Genomic DNA, 13,309 nt, shown 5'->3' with positions numbered 1-13,309 from the left:
TCAAAACTGGATAAAGATAAAGAAACAATTACCAACATAAAGAAATTACTACAATGGCATTCAAAATAAAATGCTGATAGCAATAAAATATCTAAAGAGAGGACAATGATTTGATTATTTCCTTTTAAAAATGTAAAGTGCAAAGAAATGCAGCGAAGAACATATTCCTTCTTTCCCAGTGACATGTGCAGCAGAAAGAAAAGTTTCCTATTTTTTTCCAAAAGAAATTTTATTTAGCTTATATTTGCAAGACAGAGCATACAAATTTACATAAGACACTGAACATTAATCAGTAATTTCTAGAAGTGCTAACATGTAATTTTCACTTATTTTTATATTTTTTTAAGAATTAACATGATTTTATATAAATTCCAGCTATTTCAAGAATTTTTTTCTAAATTAGCATGATTTCCTACAATTAACATGATTTCCTACAATTTAATAACGTAATTTCTAAATTAACATAATGTAATTTTTACTTATTTTTATACATTTCTAAGAATTAACATGATTCTATATAAATTCTAGCTACTTCAAAAAAAAATTCTAAATTAACATGATGTTCCTACTTACAATTTCCACAATTTCTAATGCTACAGATATTTAAAAAAATGGTGACGTCAGCATCCGACCGTGGGCTTATGTCAGCGGCAAGAAGAGCCCGCAGCTAGCCGCGCGCGTCTCTGGACGAGGGGCGGCGACGGGGATGGCATTGGAGCTAGGGGGCGGCGGCGACGGGGGACCCGAGGGTCGGGCTGCGACAGGGGGGCGATGGGGATGGCGGTAGAGAGGCTAGGGGGCAGCGGCGACGAGGGACCCGAGGGGCGCCCGGCGGCGACGAGGGCCGAGCAGCAACGGGGGTCGAGCGGCGATGGGGACGACGAGGGGACGGCGACGACAAGGGACCCGAGGGGCGCCAGGCAGCGATGGGGGTCGGGCGGTGATGTGCAGTGGATCAAAATGCGCCTAAGTGTTGTGGGAGAAGAAGGGGCACTGGCCACTTAACCTCCTAGTACCGAGCAAGAAGCCCACCCGGTACTAGGCCCTTTACTACCGGGTGGGGGCAACGCTCGTTACTAAAGGCCCCCCCTTTAGTACCCGGTGTTTTTCCCACTCGGTACTAAAGGGGGCTTGGCGCATGGGAAACAAATTGCACCCCTTTAGTACCGAGTGTTACCCCACCCAATACTAAAGGGGTTGCATACCACTGTTTCAGTTTCCCACCTAAATATCTTTTTATTTTTCTTTCTTTTACAATTGCTATTGTATTAATTTATTGCATAGTAAATTAAATAACATTCATAAAAATTGGAAAAATAATTTGGTAGCTTCATGTTGATCAAATATACACTATAAAAATATTAGATGCATTTAAATATCAAACGTAGTAAAGTATTAATTTTAACTTAGTAATAGGTTAGTAATAGGTTATAATGGTCATAATACTTATGTTAACTTTAAAATTCTAAAAATAGATATTTTGACAATGCAAAAATTTAGAAGAATAGTGCATGTAGTGTTATTAACATGTTTACCATTACTTAATCATGTACTTGTTTAATTGTACATAAATTTATTGCTTAATATTTAATGGTGCTTAAAAAAACAAAATATTTAATATTTTAATCATGTAAAAATCAGTTCTTGTTTAATAGGGTGAGATTTTTGCAAATAGTATCATTAATAAACTCAATGGATACATGGCATATCATTACAATGCGTTATTATGTTTCATACGTTTCAGGTCCCGAGGTGCTTCCATTGTATCCTGTGCCTTTCCATATATACCCAAGAAGCAAAACACATTCATACAAAATTTTTCATCGGGTGCATCACATCAATTGCATTACGGACCTCATGGACTTCCCAATAAGGTAGCTCCCAAAATATAGACTTCTTCCACATGGGTGCATGTCCGTCCTCGTTGTTTGGAACAGGTTGGCTACCAAAGCCCTTGCCAAAGACTACCCTCACATCATTTATCATAGAAAATACATGTTTACCATTACGGTGAATGGGCTTAGTACGTTTTTCTTCCTCCTCTTCAAAACTCTTTCCTTTATTTTTTACTGGGTGCTTAGCAAGAAGAAATCAACGATGGCCCATATCACGACCTTCCTACAATATTTCAAATACATGCTTCATCTAAACAATGCGTGCAGGCTCTAAATCCCTCATTTGACTGTCCGGACAGATTACCAAGCGTCGGCCAATCATTGATGGTTATGAACAACAATGCTCATATATTAAAAGTCTCCTTTTTATCTTCATCCACACGTACACCTTCTTTCTTCCATAACAGTAGAAGTTCATCAACCAACGATCTTAGGTAAACATCCATGGCGTTGCCAGGTTGTTTTAGGCCTTGGATAATTACTGGCTTCTTAATGAACTTCTGCTTCATTCACATCCAGGGCGAAAGATTGAACATACATAAAGTCACAGGTCAAGTGCTATGACCACTACTGAACTCACCGAATGGATTGAATCCATCTGTACTTAAACCAAACCGTATGTTCCTTGCATCCTTTTCAAACTCGGGAAATTCTCTATCAACTATTCTCCACTAGGACCCATCAACGGGGTGTCCGATCATTTCATCTTGCTTACATTCTTCTTTGCGCCAATGCATCAACGATGTGCCTTGTTTCTGAACAAACGCTTCAACTGTAGTACTATAGGGAAATACCACATTACCTTCGTAGGAACCTTCTTCTTGCTGGCCTGCCCCTCAACATCACCAGGGTCATCTCGCCTGATCTTATAACGCAACGCTTTGCACACAGGGAAAGCCTCCAATTTCTCATATTCCTCACCGTGATAGGGGATACAATCATTAGAACATGCTTGTATCTTTTGTACCTCCAAACCAAGAGGGCAAACAACCTTTTTTGCTTCGTACGTTGAGGACGGCAATTCGTTCCCCTTAGGAAGCGTGTTCTTTATGATTTTCATTAACTCATCAAAACCCTTGTTAGAAACTCCATTTTTTGCCTTCCATTCCAGCATTTCAAGTGCGGTACCCAACTTTTTGTGCCCCTATTTGCAATCTGGGTACAATAATTTCTTATGATCATCTAACATATGCTCGATTTTTTTTGACTCCTTCACATTCCTGCAGTCCTCCTTTGCATCTCGCAACACCTGACCTAGATCATCGATAGGACCTTCTGCCTCACCCATCTCTTCTTTAGCCTCGCCCATTAGAGCATCTGCAAAGGCCCCTCCTTGAATCCAGTCAAGAATGTTGTCATCTTCTTTTTCATCATCATCATCCATCATAACTCCTCTTTCCCCGTGTTTGGTCCAAACAAAATAGTTAGGCATGAATCCAGAACTGTATATGTGGGCATGAATAGTCTTTCTAGATGAGTAATCCTTCTCATTTTTGCAAATTCTGCATGGACAACAAATGAAACTGGACGGCAGTTTGTCGTATTCTGCCTAATCAGAAAATCACGCAAGCCATTAATGTACTCCATGGAATGTTTGTCTGCATTGTACATCCATTGCCGATCCATCTATAAAGTATTACCGAACCAAAGATATTCTGATCATCCATACAATTAGAAATGAAACATAACAAACATGAAACAAATACAATTAAACTGAAATATTGCTGAAAGTTTAGATAGAAATACAAAAATTTAAATTTCAAACCCAAAAAATATGATACACTACGACAAACTCAAATGGTGTTGATCCTCAACGACTTCATCATGGAAGAGCTCCGATTCTACGAGGAAGGGGACACCTACCACTACCAGGGGCTCAAGCTCCACAAGGACGAGAGCTACTTTTAGTTCTAGGATTTTGGGTAAACACTCCCTGATGGTGCCATCGGTTCTCACGTGACTTGCGAGTATGCTAGAAATTTTGATCGAAGCTACTACTGTTTCTTTCACACTCTAGAGCTGACTACCAGCTCGGAGAGGAAACATTATTCTCAGCTCAACATTTCTGTGATATTTCTTGTTCACAACGAAGCTCTTCTCAAGGTACCATGAACCTTTGTATTAAACAAGGATGCATGCAAACAATCTTTCACTAGTACAAAAATTTCTGGACTTCGTGTTCTTAATTACTTTATCATGTAAATGCAGATGAGCTTGGCTGCCTCTCTGAGGTTGACTTCACGAGTTTTGTAGCTTATTCTAAAAATTATTAATTACGTACCTCTATTTCATCTTATTATCTTTATGTACCACAATTTATCTCACTCACATTTGCCATAATTTACTTAGCTTATATTTGAAAAATATTAAACTATGAAATTATTTCTCTAACCTCATATCAATATCTTTGACTAATATGAAATATAGCATCCCAAAAATTGTAGATATTCTAGAAATCACAAATATGAGCTCTAAATAACACATGCATACAAATGAAAAATTTCTCCATTGTATCTTATTCTAAAAATCATAAATTACTCTAGCTTTAAAGCATAAAATTTAGTATACTAACCATGTATCAAGGGAGGATGAAGTTTCTAACCTTTAGAACACTTGAATGAGTGAAATCCCCAAGAAATGGTCTTCAATCCGGCAACACCTCCCTTGTGGAAGCTCGAGCTGTGGTGAATGGCTCAGGCAGGAGAAAGAAGGAGGCGGATATATAGGGAAAAATTTAGTACCGGTTGGTGCCATCAACCAATACTAAAGGTCCGTGGCACATTAGTTCCAGGTTGGAGCACCAACCGGTACTAATGCGCACCACATTAGTAACGGTTGGTGCCCTCACCCAGTACTAAAGGCCCGGTGGCACATTAGTACCGGTTTGGGGCACTAACCGATATTAATGTGCACACTTTGGTACCAACCGGTACTTAAGAGGCTCACGGGTCCTCCTCAGGGAAGTAGCCATTAGGTCTGGGACTAATGTTCACATTAGTACCGGTCCAATTCCAACCGGTACTAAGATGCTGGATGAAATGTCAAGCTAATTTGGATCTGCAACGTTGGCAAGGTGAGCTGGCCGTGCGATGAAAAATGCATGCAAGGGAAAAGCTGCAAACTACACATCAGGACTAGCACCCATGGCTGACTGGGGGTGGATCATTTGCACATGCCACATTATTTTAACTGAGGCAGGCATGTATTTATATTCTAATAGGAAAGAAGGTAGCTTGGGAACCAAGCTACTTGCTCCATTACTCGCCTAGCTTTGCTGAGCGAGGAAGAAATTCTTACCCAACTAGGCCTTTGTTTACTTCACCCTCAACTCCCAACTTTGGCACTATGCAAAAAGAAGATTCCCCATCACATCAAACTTGCGGTACATGCATGGAGTACTAAATGTAGATGAAATTAAAAACTAATTGCACAGTTTTGTTGTACTTTGCGAGACGAATCTTTTGAGCCTAATTAGTCAATGTTTGGACAATAATTCACAAATACAAACGAAACGCTACAGTATGCTACAGTGCCAGTACAGTAATTTGGCACCTTCCAATTTGGCCAACTAAACAAGGCCTAGCTTGTGTAGGCAAAGGATCCAAACGGACCCGTATTTTCTTGTCGTGCCAATGCTGAATAGTGAACTAAATAACGATATAATTTTAAAAGCGTGTTCGGTAACAAACCAAGTGCACCCATTACATTCAAGTGTCTATTGTTACGGTAGCGACTACAAAGTGGTGAATTCCCCTCCAGTTTAAAGCCCGATTTTGAATGGCATAACTATGCAAAAACACCTCGCAAAAAAAAAGTGAGGCCTATTGACCACTGATGACACTGCTTGGCAAAACAGAAGGAGTCACCAATTTGTTGCGAAGAATTACAGCCTCATACCAACATGCGCACACTGAAAGATTAGTCATCCCAGAACAAACGACAGACGCATGTCGAATCCACACTGGTTAGTCAAACGGTCAAACCGTGACACCTCATCGTGACTTTGCTGTTTCCATGCAATCCTCTACCTCCAGGTATATGGACACATGAGCGGAGAAGCAGCATGCGTGCTTATAGATGTCCAACCCGACAACCTGATACGAAGCCTGATTTTTCAGCCCGTTCTAAGTCCAGCCCAGCTCGTAACTCTTTGGGCTCGAGCTAGCCCAGCCCGATGGCTAGTGCCGGGCGTGGGCCGACGCCTCGGCACGACAGGTGGCCCAACCCGGCACGATTTTACTATGCCAGCCCGAAATGGCCCGTTAACCGCCTCCCAACCAGCCCAACAACACAATACCAATCTAGCCTGCTAACTCTCACGGTCACCCCTTCCTCTCCCTATCTACTGCCCACCGTCGCCTCCCGGTCTCTCGCATCTTCCCACCTCCCCTCCATGGCTTCATCCTCCCCTTCCACCTCCCTTCCGACCGGTGGCGGCGGCAATGGCGCAGGGTGCCGGGAGCAGCGGCGTGGGCGGCTGCGGCGGCGCGGGGGACTGGCAGTGGTGGCGGCGGCGCGGGAGGCCGGCAGCAGCCAGCGGAGGCGGCGGCGCGAGGCCTGCCAGGCCTCGCGGTGGCCCGAAGTTGGCCGCTTGACGGGCTAGCCCGGCACGGAAAAGGCACTGCAGGCCCGTGCTTAGGCCGCCGATGCAGCCCGTGGGCTGGCCCAGCCCGGCACGATGTTGGTGTCGTGACGGGCCAAGCCCGGCACGAAAGTTAACGGGCCTTGCCGGGCCGGGCAGCCCGAATGGACAACTATATGCGTGCTTCATTATTTCAAGTCGAAATATCCATCTATAAAATCTTAAAATATGTTCTTTAATTTATAATTAGATTTATTCTCTTTGCATCGCAGCGTTGAACTGGGTTTGAGATTAGTGTTTGATTCGGAGGTTTGGAGCTTTGTTCGCATGATGGGGTAGACATTATGTCACCCCCAACATTAAAAACATATCTCACAACGGCATTTCTTCCGGATCTGCTGACCGACCAAACTACACTTTTGAGCGAAACAAGCCGGTTACAGATGCAATTATGTATAAAGTTGGAGTGAGTGACAAACTTAAGGTAGTTTCCATTGCAAATGCTGAACATGTGATGAGATACAATGTCTTCCCGTCAGCGCAGCTTCCTGATTGTTCGCTTGCTCTTTGCAGCAATGGCGGCATCAGCGGTGGCGGCAGGGGAGGCGAGAGCAAGGCTCGCCGATGACCAGGTCGAGAAGCCATCCATCTACCTCGTGTCGGTGCACGGCGAGCCCTTGGCCGCGGCGTTCCAACGAGGGGTTGATCGGAACGCGACGTGGTGCCGAGCACAGAAGAGGAGGGTGGTGCGGTTCCACGACCGCCTCCTCCGGCACGCCATGGACGACGGCGGCGGCTCGTACTGCTGCCGGAAGCTTTACAGCTTCCACCACGCCGTCAACGGGTTCGCCGTCCACGCGACCGCCTCCCTGGCGGAGAGGCTGCGGGCGGCTCCGGAGGTGGCGACGGTGGAGGAGGACGTGGGCACGAGGCTCATGACCACGTACACGCCGCGGCTCCTCGGCCTGCCCGACGGCGTGTGGCGGCACCGGGACGGCGGTGAAGGGGACGACGACGGGGAGGGGGTGGTGGTCGGGGTCGTCGACTCTGGCATCGACCCCGCACACCCCAGCTTCGCGTACGTGCCACGGGCACCGGCTTATCCGCCCGACGACGGCGATGGGGCGGACGGCCGGCCGCCGTTCGCCGCCGGGGATGCTTGCAGCGTCGGGCCCATGTTCCCGCCTGGCGCGTGCAACGGCAAGATCGTCACGGCGAGGTACTTCGCCGGTGGCGCGGCAGCGGTGCTCCCGCTCGACCCCTCACGCGACTTGTCGCCGTTCGACGCCGAGGGACACGGCAGGTGTGTTTGTTGCGTGGCTTTGTGATGTTAAAGGATCAGAAAAAAAAAATACTGTGGAATTTACAAGAACGATAATGGAAGCAGTCTAATTAGTTAGTGGATTAAGGGTTGCAGATCGCCTGTTTTGCAGCCACGTTGCTTCAATAGCGGCGGGGAACCGAGGAGTGCCGGTGGTCGTCGGCGGTGCAATGTACGGCTTCGCCAGCGGCATGGCGCCAAGTGCAAGGCAAGACATGACACCAAGCATTACTTGTGTTGCTACAAGCCAATGTACATGTTCTGTTCTATGATAAATTTTTTGAAGACCGTTAATATATTAAAAGATGGAAAGGTAACGGTACGACAGGAATAGAAGACAAAGAGAGAAATAAAAACTAAGGGGTGTTTGGTTCCAGGATTCAAGTTTAGTTACTGTGACATCGAATGTTTAGATACTAATTAGGAGTATTAAATATAGGTTAATTACCATAACTAATTGTATAAATGAAGACTAATTCACGAGACGAATCTATTAAGCCTAATTAGTCTATAATTTGACCATGTGATGATACATTAAACATGTGCTAATCATGGATTAATTAGACTTAATAGATTCATCTCGAGAATTAGCCCCCATTTATGCAATTGGTTTTGTAATTAACCTATAGTTAATACTCTTAATTAGTATCTAAACATTCGATGTGTTGAAACCAAACACCCCCTAACTAAAGAAGGGAGGAGAGAACCACAATAGGCGATTACAGGGCATTAAGCTAGGATTCCATAGAAGGGACAAGGCTAGGTTTAGCTATTAAGAGGATAAAGGAGAATTCAGAAATGAATTTCCTTTTGCAAGCATTCACCGAGGGATCAATATCATTGAAGATCCAATCATTTCTTGTTATTCAAATGTTCCATGTCATGAGTATGATGATTTTCATGAAGAAGAAAACTTCCAGTTGCTCCTTTATCCGAGAAAAGATTTGAAGGACTGATCTTGCAGTTACCACCGAAATGCCAATAAATTCCCAACATGCTTTAGCAGTTTCTGGCCTCCGAAGGATGCAAAGGTCACAAATATAGGATTTTAGAAACATTCTTTTACGTCTCAGGAGGTCTCTTATGTTCACACGATCCTTTAGCAGTAACCAAAAGAAAGACTTTGTTTTTCATCTGTTCTATGATAAATTGCAGGTTAGCTGTGTACAAGGCCGTATACCCTGCTGGAGGAACAATGGCTGATCTTATCGCCGCCATAGATCAAGTAAGACATTTATTCTGACCACATTTGCAATGCTTGAGATTTTTACATAAAGTTCCTGGAAACATTTTAATTTCGAAAAATCCTGAAAATCTCAATGCTCAGGCAACCGGAGACAAGGTGGACGTGCTGGTACTGTCCATCGGACCAGATGAGCGTCCCAGCAGCAAAGTCACGTTCCTCAGCATGCTGGACGTCGCTCTGCTGTCCGCCAGGAAAGCCGGCGTGTTTGTCGCTCAGGCTGCCGGCAACCGAGGGCCGGCCGAGTCCTCCGTCGTCTCCTACAGCCCGTGGGTGACGACTGTCGCCGCTAGCACCACCGGCCGGAGCTACACGTCGAGGCTGGTCCTTGGCGACGGTCGCCATGTTCCGGGACTCGGCTTCTCAGGTATAGTACTAGCCACTCTTGCTCTTGTTCCCATCAAGCTTTGCAATAATGATACAGCGACGATCATCTCTTGCAGCGCCGACGCTCCAGTACAGGCTCGTCGCGGCCAAGGACGCTGCGGCGCCGGACGCCGCCAGCATGGAACGCGCGGAGGAATGCCAGGACCCGGAGGCCCTGCGCTGGCGCGCCGGTGTTCTGCGAGGCAGCATCGTCCTCTGCTCCTTCTCGCAGGGGTTCTACAACGGCACGTCGACGGTGACCGCCATCCTCGACGTGGCGGAGGCTCTTGGATTCGCCGGCTTCGTCCTCGCCGCCAGCGCGCTGTACGGCGACTTCCTCGCGCAGCCGCTCCCTCTCTGTGTCCCTGGCGTTATGGTCCCCCGCGTCGCCGATGCTCAGGTAAAACATCGATCGATCAGGATCAGTTGCAGCTGCCAACCGGTTCGTGTTTGGTGCGGCGCTGATGGCGACGTGCATCGGTGTATGGCAGGTGATGTGGTCGTACTACGCGGCGCACACGGTGTACGCGGGCGCCGTGACCGTGTTCGGCGCCACCGCGGCGATCGCGGAGGGAAGGGTGGCCACGTTCGCCGACACGGCTCCGATGGTGGCGCGGTACTCGTCACGGGGGCCGGACGTCGCCGACGGGGACTCGACGCCGGCGGACGTGCTCAAGCCGGACATCCTCGCGCCCGGCGACCAGGTATGGGCGGCCTGGAGCGCGCTCAGCGTCAACCAGCCAATACTCGCCGGCGACCATTTCGCGATGATCTCGGGCACCAGCATGGCAGCGCCGCACATCGCCGGCGTCGCGGCGCTCGTCAAGCAGCGGCGCCCGTCGTGGGGGCCGGCGGCGATCGCCTCCGCGCTCTCCACCACCGCGTCGAGGCACGACGAGCGCAAGCTCCCGATCATGTCGGAGGGCTTCGAAACCGGCTCGCTGCTCCCCGCGACGCCGTTCGACTACGGCGCAGGGTTCGTGAACCCCGCCGGCGCGCAGGACCCCGGGCTGGTCATCGCGCCGGAGCCCGAGGACTACGTCGGCTTCCTCTGCTCCTTGCCGGAGCTCAGCCCCGACGAGGTCCAGGCAGCCACCGGCTTGGCGTGCCGGGCCCCGGCGCAGGCTTCTCCGGCAGACCTCAACGTGCCGTCCGTCACCGTGTCCGCGTTGCGGGGATCCCTGTCCGTACGGCGCAGGGTGACGAGCGTGGTGAGCAACACGGAGACGTACCTCTGCTCCACGCTGCCACCGGCCGGCGTGGAGGTCGCCGTCCGGCCAGGGTGGTTCGAGGTGGCACCCGGGGAAACGCGGGAGCTGGTGGTCGAGCTCCGTGCGACCAGGGCGTCTGGGGCGTTCAGCTTCGGTGAGATCGTTCTCACCGGGAGCTTGGACCACTTGGTGAGGCTGCCGCTGGCCGTGCGGCCCCTCGCGACGACATGACAGAAATGCAGCCGTTCAGGTCGGCAGTGGAAGTGCAAATTTAAGTTGGGCTTTATTTAAGGAATCATGAGCTGAAGAATATATGCAAAAAAACTAGTCATACAAAATTACATATGCGTGCTATGTGTTACATGAATCATTGTAACCGGAACTGGTTGCGGCTTTGATAGTACTGTTCGTATGTCATTCGCCTTCTATTGTCAAATCGGCTGCGGCAAAGCGGGTTAAATAAAAAAGAAACAGCTTTTAACTAGATCAATCACATTCTCATGCAGCCTGTTGCATTTCTTTTATTAAACTTCTTTTCTGGAACTTTTAAATCCCACTCGGGTCGGGTGTGCTTGATACTCTCTTTCCCATCTTTTACGAGCCCGTGCGACCGTGCGAGCTTAGGTTGGTTCCTTTAGTCTATGGACTAAAATTTAGTCCATGCATCCCTATTTGGTTCCATGGATTAAAGTGGGTTAAAGTCCATAAATGTTGTTGAACAAAGATCCTTTACCCTTCTTCCCTACCTCTGGTACCCTTTTTTTCCTGGCTCCTGCTAGCGCTAAGCAGTCAGCAGATCACATATTCACAGCATAGCACAATTTCCAGCCTCTGCCGCCACCGCCACCGTCACCAAGACACGCCACAGACCCCATCCCCAACCACAACCCACCCGCCGCCGCAGCACTGGCGCCCGCCCAAGGGCAACGCGGCGGAGCGGGGAGAGGGGTGGCCTCGGGGAGGCGTGGATCCGAGGAGGGCTGCCGCTCGGGACCTGAGCCGGCCCCAACCGCAGCGCCCTTCCTCATCGCCGCCGTTTGGTCCCCAAGGGCCGGTGATGTGATCACTGGCCACTACGACTGGAGGGCGGGAAGGCGGCGGCCAGCGGGCGGGCGGCGGTGGCGGGCGAGAGGGCGGCGATGGGCGGGAGTGATGAGGACATCACTTGCTCGGATAGAACCACATTAGCAACTTTTGATTCACAGGTGAAATAATTCTTTACCATGATTGTATTTGATACATTTGATAAATTGATACTGCACCATGATGTGTGTTCGTTGTCATTTTCAGAAATACATATGTGGATCAAAAAGAGTGTTAAACATACATGGAAGGCATGGAGGACCAAAGAAGTTGATTGGGGGCTAAGTCCAAGTATTCCCAACATCCTCCACTAGGCCACCTCGTCACTTTTGGCACGAAGAAAGAAAGAGATCCAATCCAACATGTTTTGAAGCTGGATTCGGACTGCAGCACTGCGCCAAATTACGACGGCCACCATGACCTCATCCGGACTCCGTTTTGAGCGTTCAAGTACTCCTTGGAATTCTTATGAAGTCTGTTTTCATATGGATCTAGACTCAAGTCCATATCTATTCTGAAGTGGCCGCAATGACCGAATTACTACTGAGAGGTTTTCTATCCAAAGGTGCTACGTCGCCTTATTTTGACCCGATGGGCCGTGTATCAAGTCGAGTCCATTAGAGACACGCCCTAGGGTTGGAGCACGACCCCAACACCCCCCTCCCCGGTCGTTCTCCTAGGTATTAATAAGGATTAGAGCCGTCACAAACAGATTGGGTTTTGTTTTGTTGAAAGTTTAACTATTGCTACTTCCTTGTAGACGCATGTGTCCACTAGACCATCCGTTCTACTCGATTTAGGCTCTGTTTGACACGGCTCCACTCCTAAACTCCAGCAACTCCATCAAAAAATTCAGCCAAACACCCCAACTCCAAAACTCCATGGAGTTTAGCAAATGGAGGTGGAGTTTTGGAGCACCTCTTTTGCTGCTCCAGAAACCTCTCTTTTGAACCTCCTCGTGGAGTTGGTGGGTAATTACCCACCAATGCCACTGGTTACAAAAAAAACGTTTCATTCTATTCTCCCTTCTATTCTCCCGAGCCCCACTCGTCGCCAGAGCCCTGCCCGTCGCCGCCCCGGTGGCCGGCCGGCCTCGCCACCCGTCGCCGCCCGTCGTCGCGCCCGTCGCCCGTCACCGCCCGCCGCCCGTTGTCACCCGTCGCCGCCCAAGCTGCCCCGTCGCCCGTCGCCACCCACCCCGCCGCCCGCCGCCCAGCACCGCCCCCGTCGCCGCCTACCCCGCCGCCCGCCACCCAGCCCGCCACCCACCCCGCCGCCCGTGGAGGGTCTCCCGTGTGCGGCACAGTGCAGTGGAAAACGGGGAAGAAGAAGATGGGATAGAGAGGATGACAAGTGGGGCCATAATTGAGGGGCAACAATGGCAATCCACACTGAAATCGATCTTTTTTGGAGCTGAGAGCACCCATCTAGCCAAACACCCCATTTTTGTTCTGGAGTTTTGGAGCGGAGCTGGCTCCATGTGGAGTTCTAAAGTGGAGCAGCTCCGCCCGAAGTTGGAGCCATGCCAAACAGAGCCTTAGAACCCCAACTTTGTGATTTCAGATTGGTTTTCATCTCCATATTTACAATTGAGTTGCTTGTTCTACT

The 13,309-nt window shown here is 48.7% G+C and overlaps 1 protein-coding gene across 1 annotated transcript; it reads left to right on the top strand.

Moving 5' to 3' along the window:
• Nucleotides 1-7,052: 7,052 nt before the first annotated feature.
• LOC117864560 (subtilisin-like protease SBT2.4) lies at nt 7,053-10,849 on the top strand. Its single transcript, XM_034748693.2, has 6 exons — nt 7,053-7,780; nt 7,911-8,006; nt 8,954-9,023; nt 9,126-9,408; nt 9,485-9,807; nt 9,899-10,849. Exons 1-6 carry the CDS (start codon nt 7,053-7,055, stop codon nt 10,847-10,849), a joined length of 2,451 nt encoding a protein of 816 aa, XP_034604584.1.
• The last annotated feature ends 2,460 nt before the right edge of the window (nt 10,850-13,309 follow it).

Source organism: Setaria viridis, chromosome 7 (assembly GCF_005286985.2).
Source record: "Setaria viridis chromosome 7, Setaria_viridis_v4.0, whole genome shotgun sequence".
In the NCBI taxonomy this organism is placed as follows: domain Eukaryota; kingdom Viridiplantae; phylum Streptophyta; class Magnoliopsida; order Poales; family Poaceae; genus Setaria; species Setaria viridis.
This window is presented reverse-complemented; position numbering and strand designations above follow the sequence as displayed.

Coding starts and splice junctions, on each gene's coding strand:
- LOC117864560 (XM_034748693.2), top strand. CDS start 7,053: ATGGCGGCATCAGCGGTGGCGGCAGGGGAGGCGAGAGCAAGGCTCGCC. Junction 8,007..8,953: donor GGCATGGCGCCAAGTGCAAG/GCAAGACATGAC, acceptor GATAAATTGCAG/GTTAGCTGTGTACAAGGCCG. Junction 9,808..9,898: donor CCCGCGTCGCCGATGCTCAG/GTAAAACATCGA, acceptor GGTGTATGGCAG/GTGATGTGGTCGTACTACGC.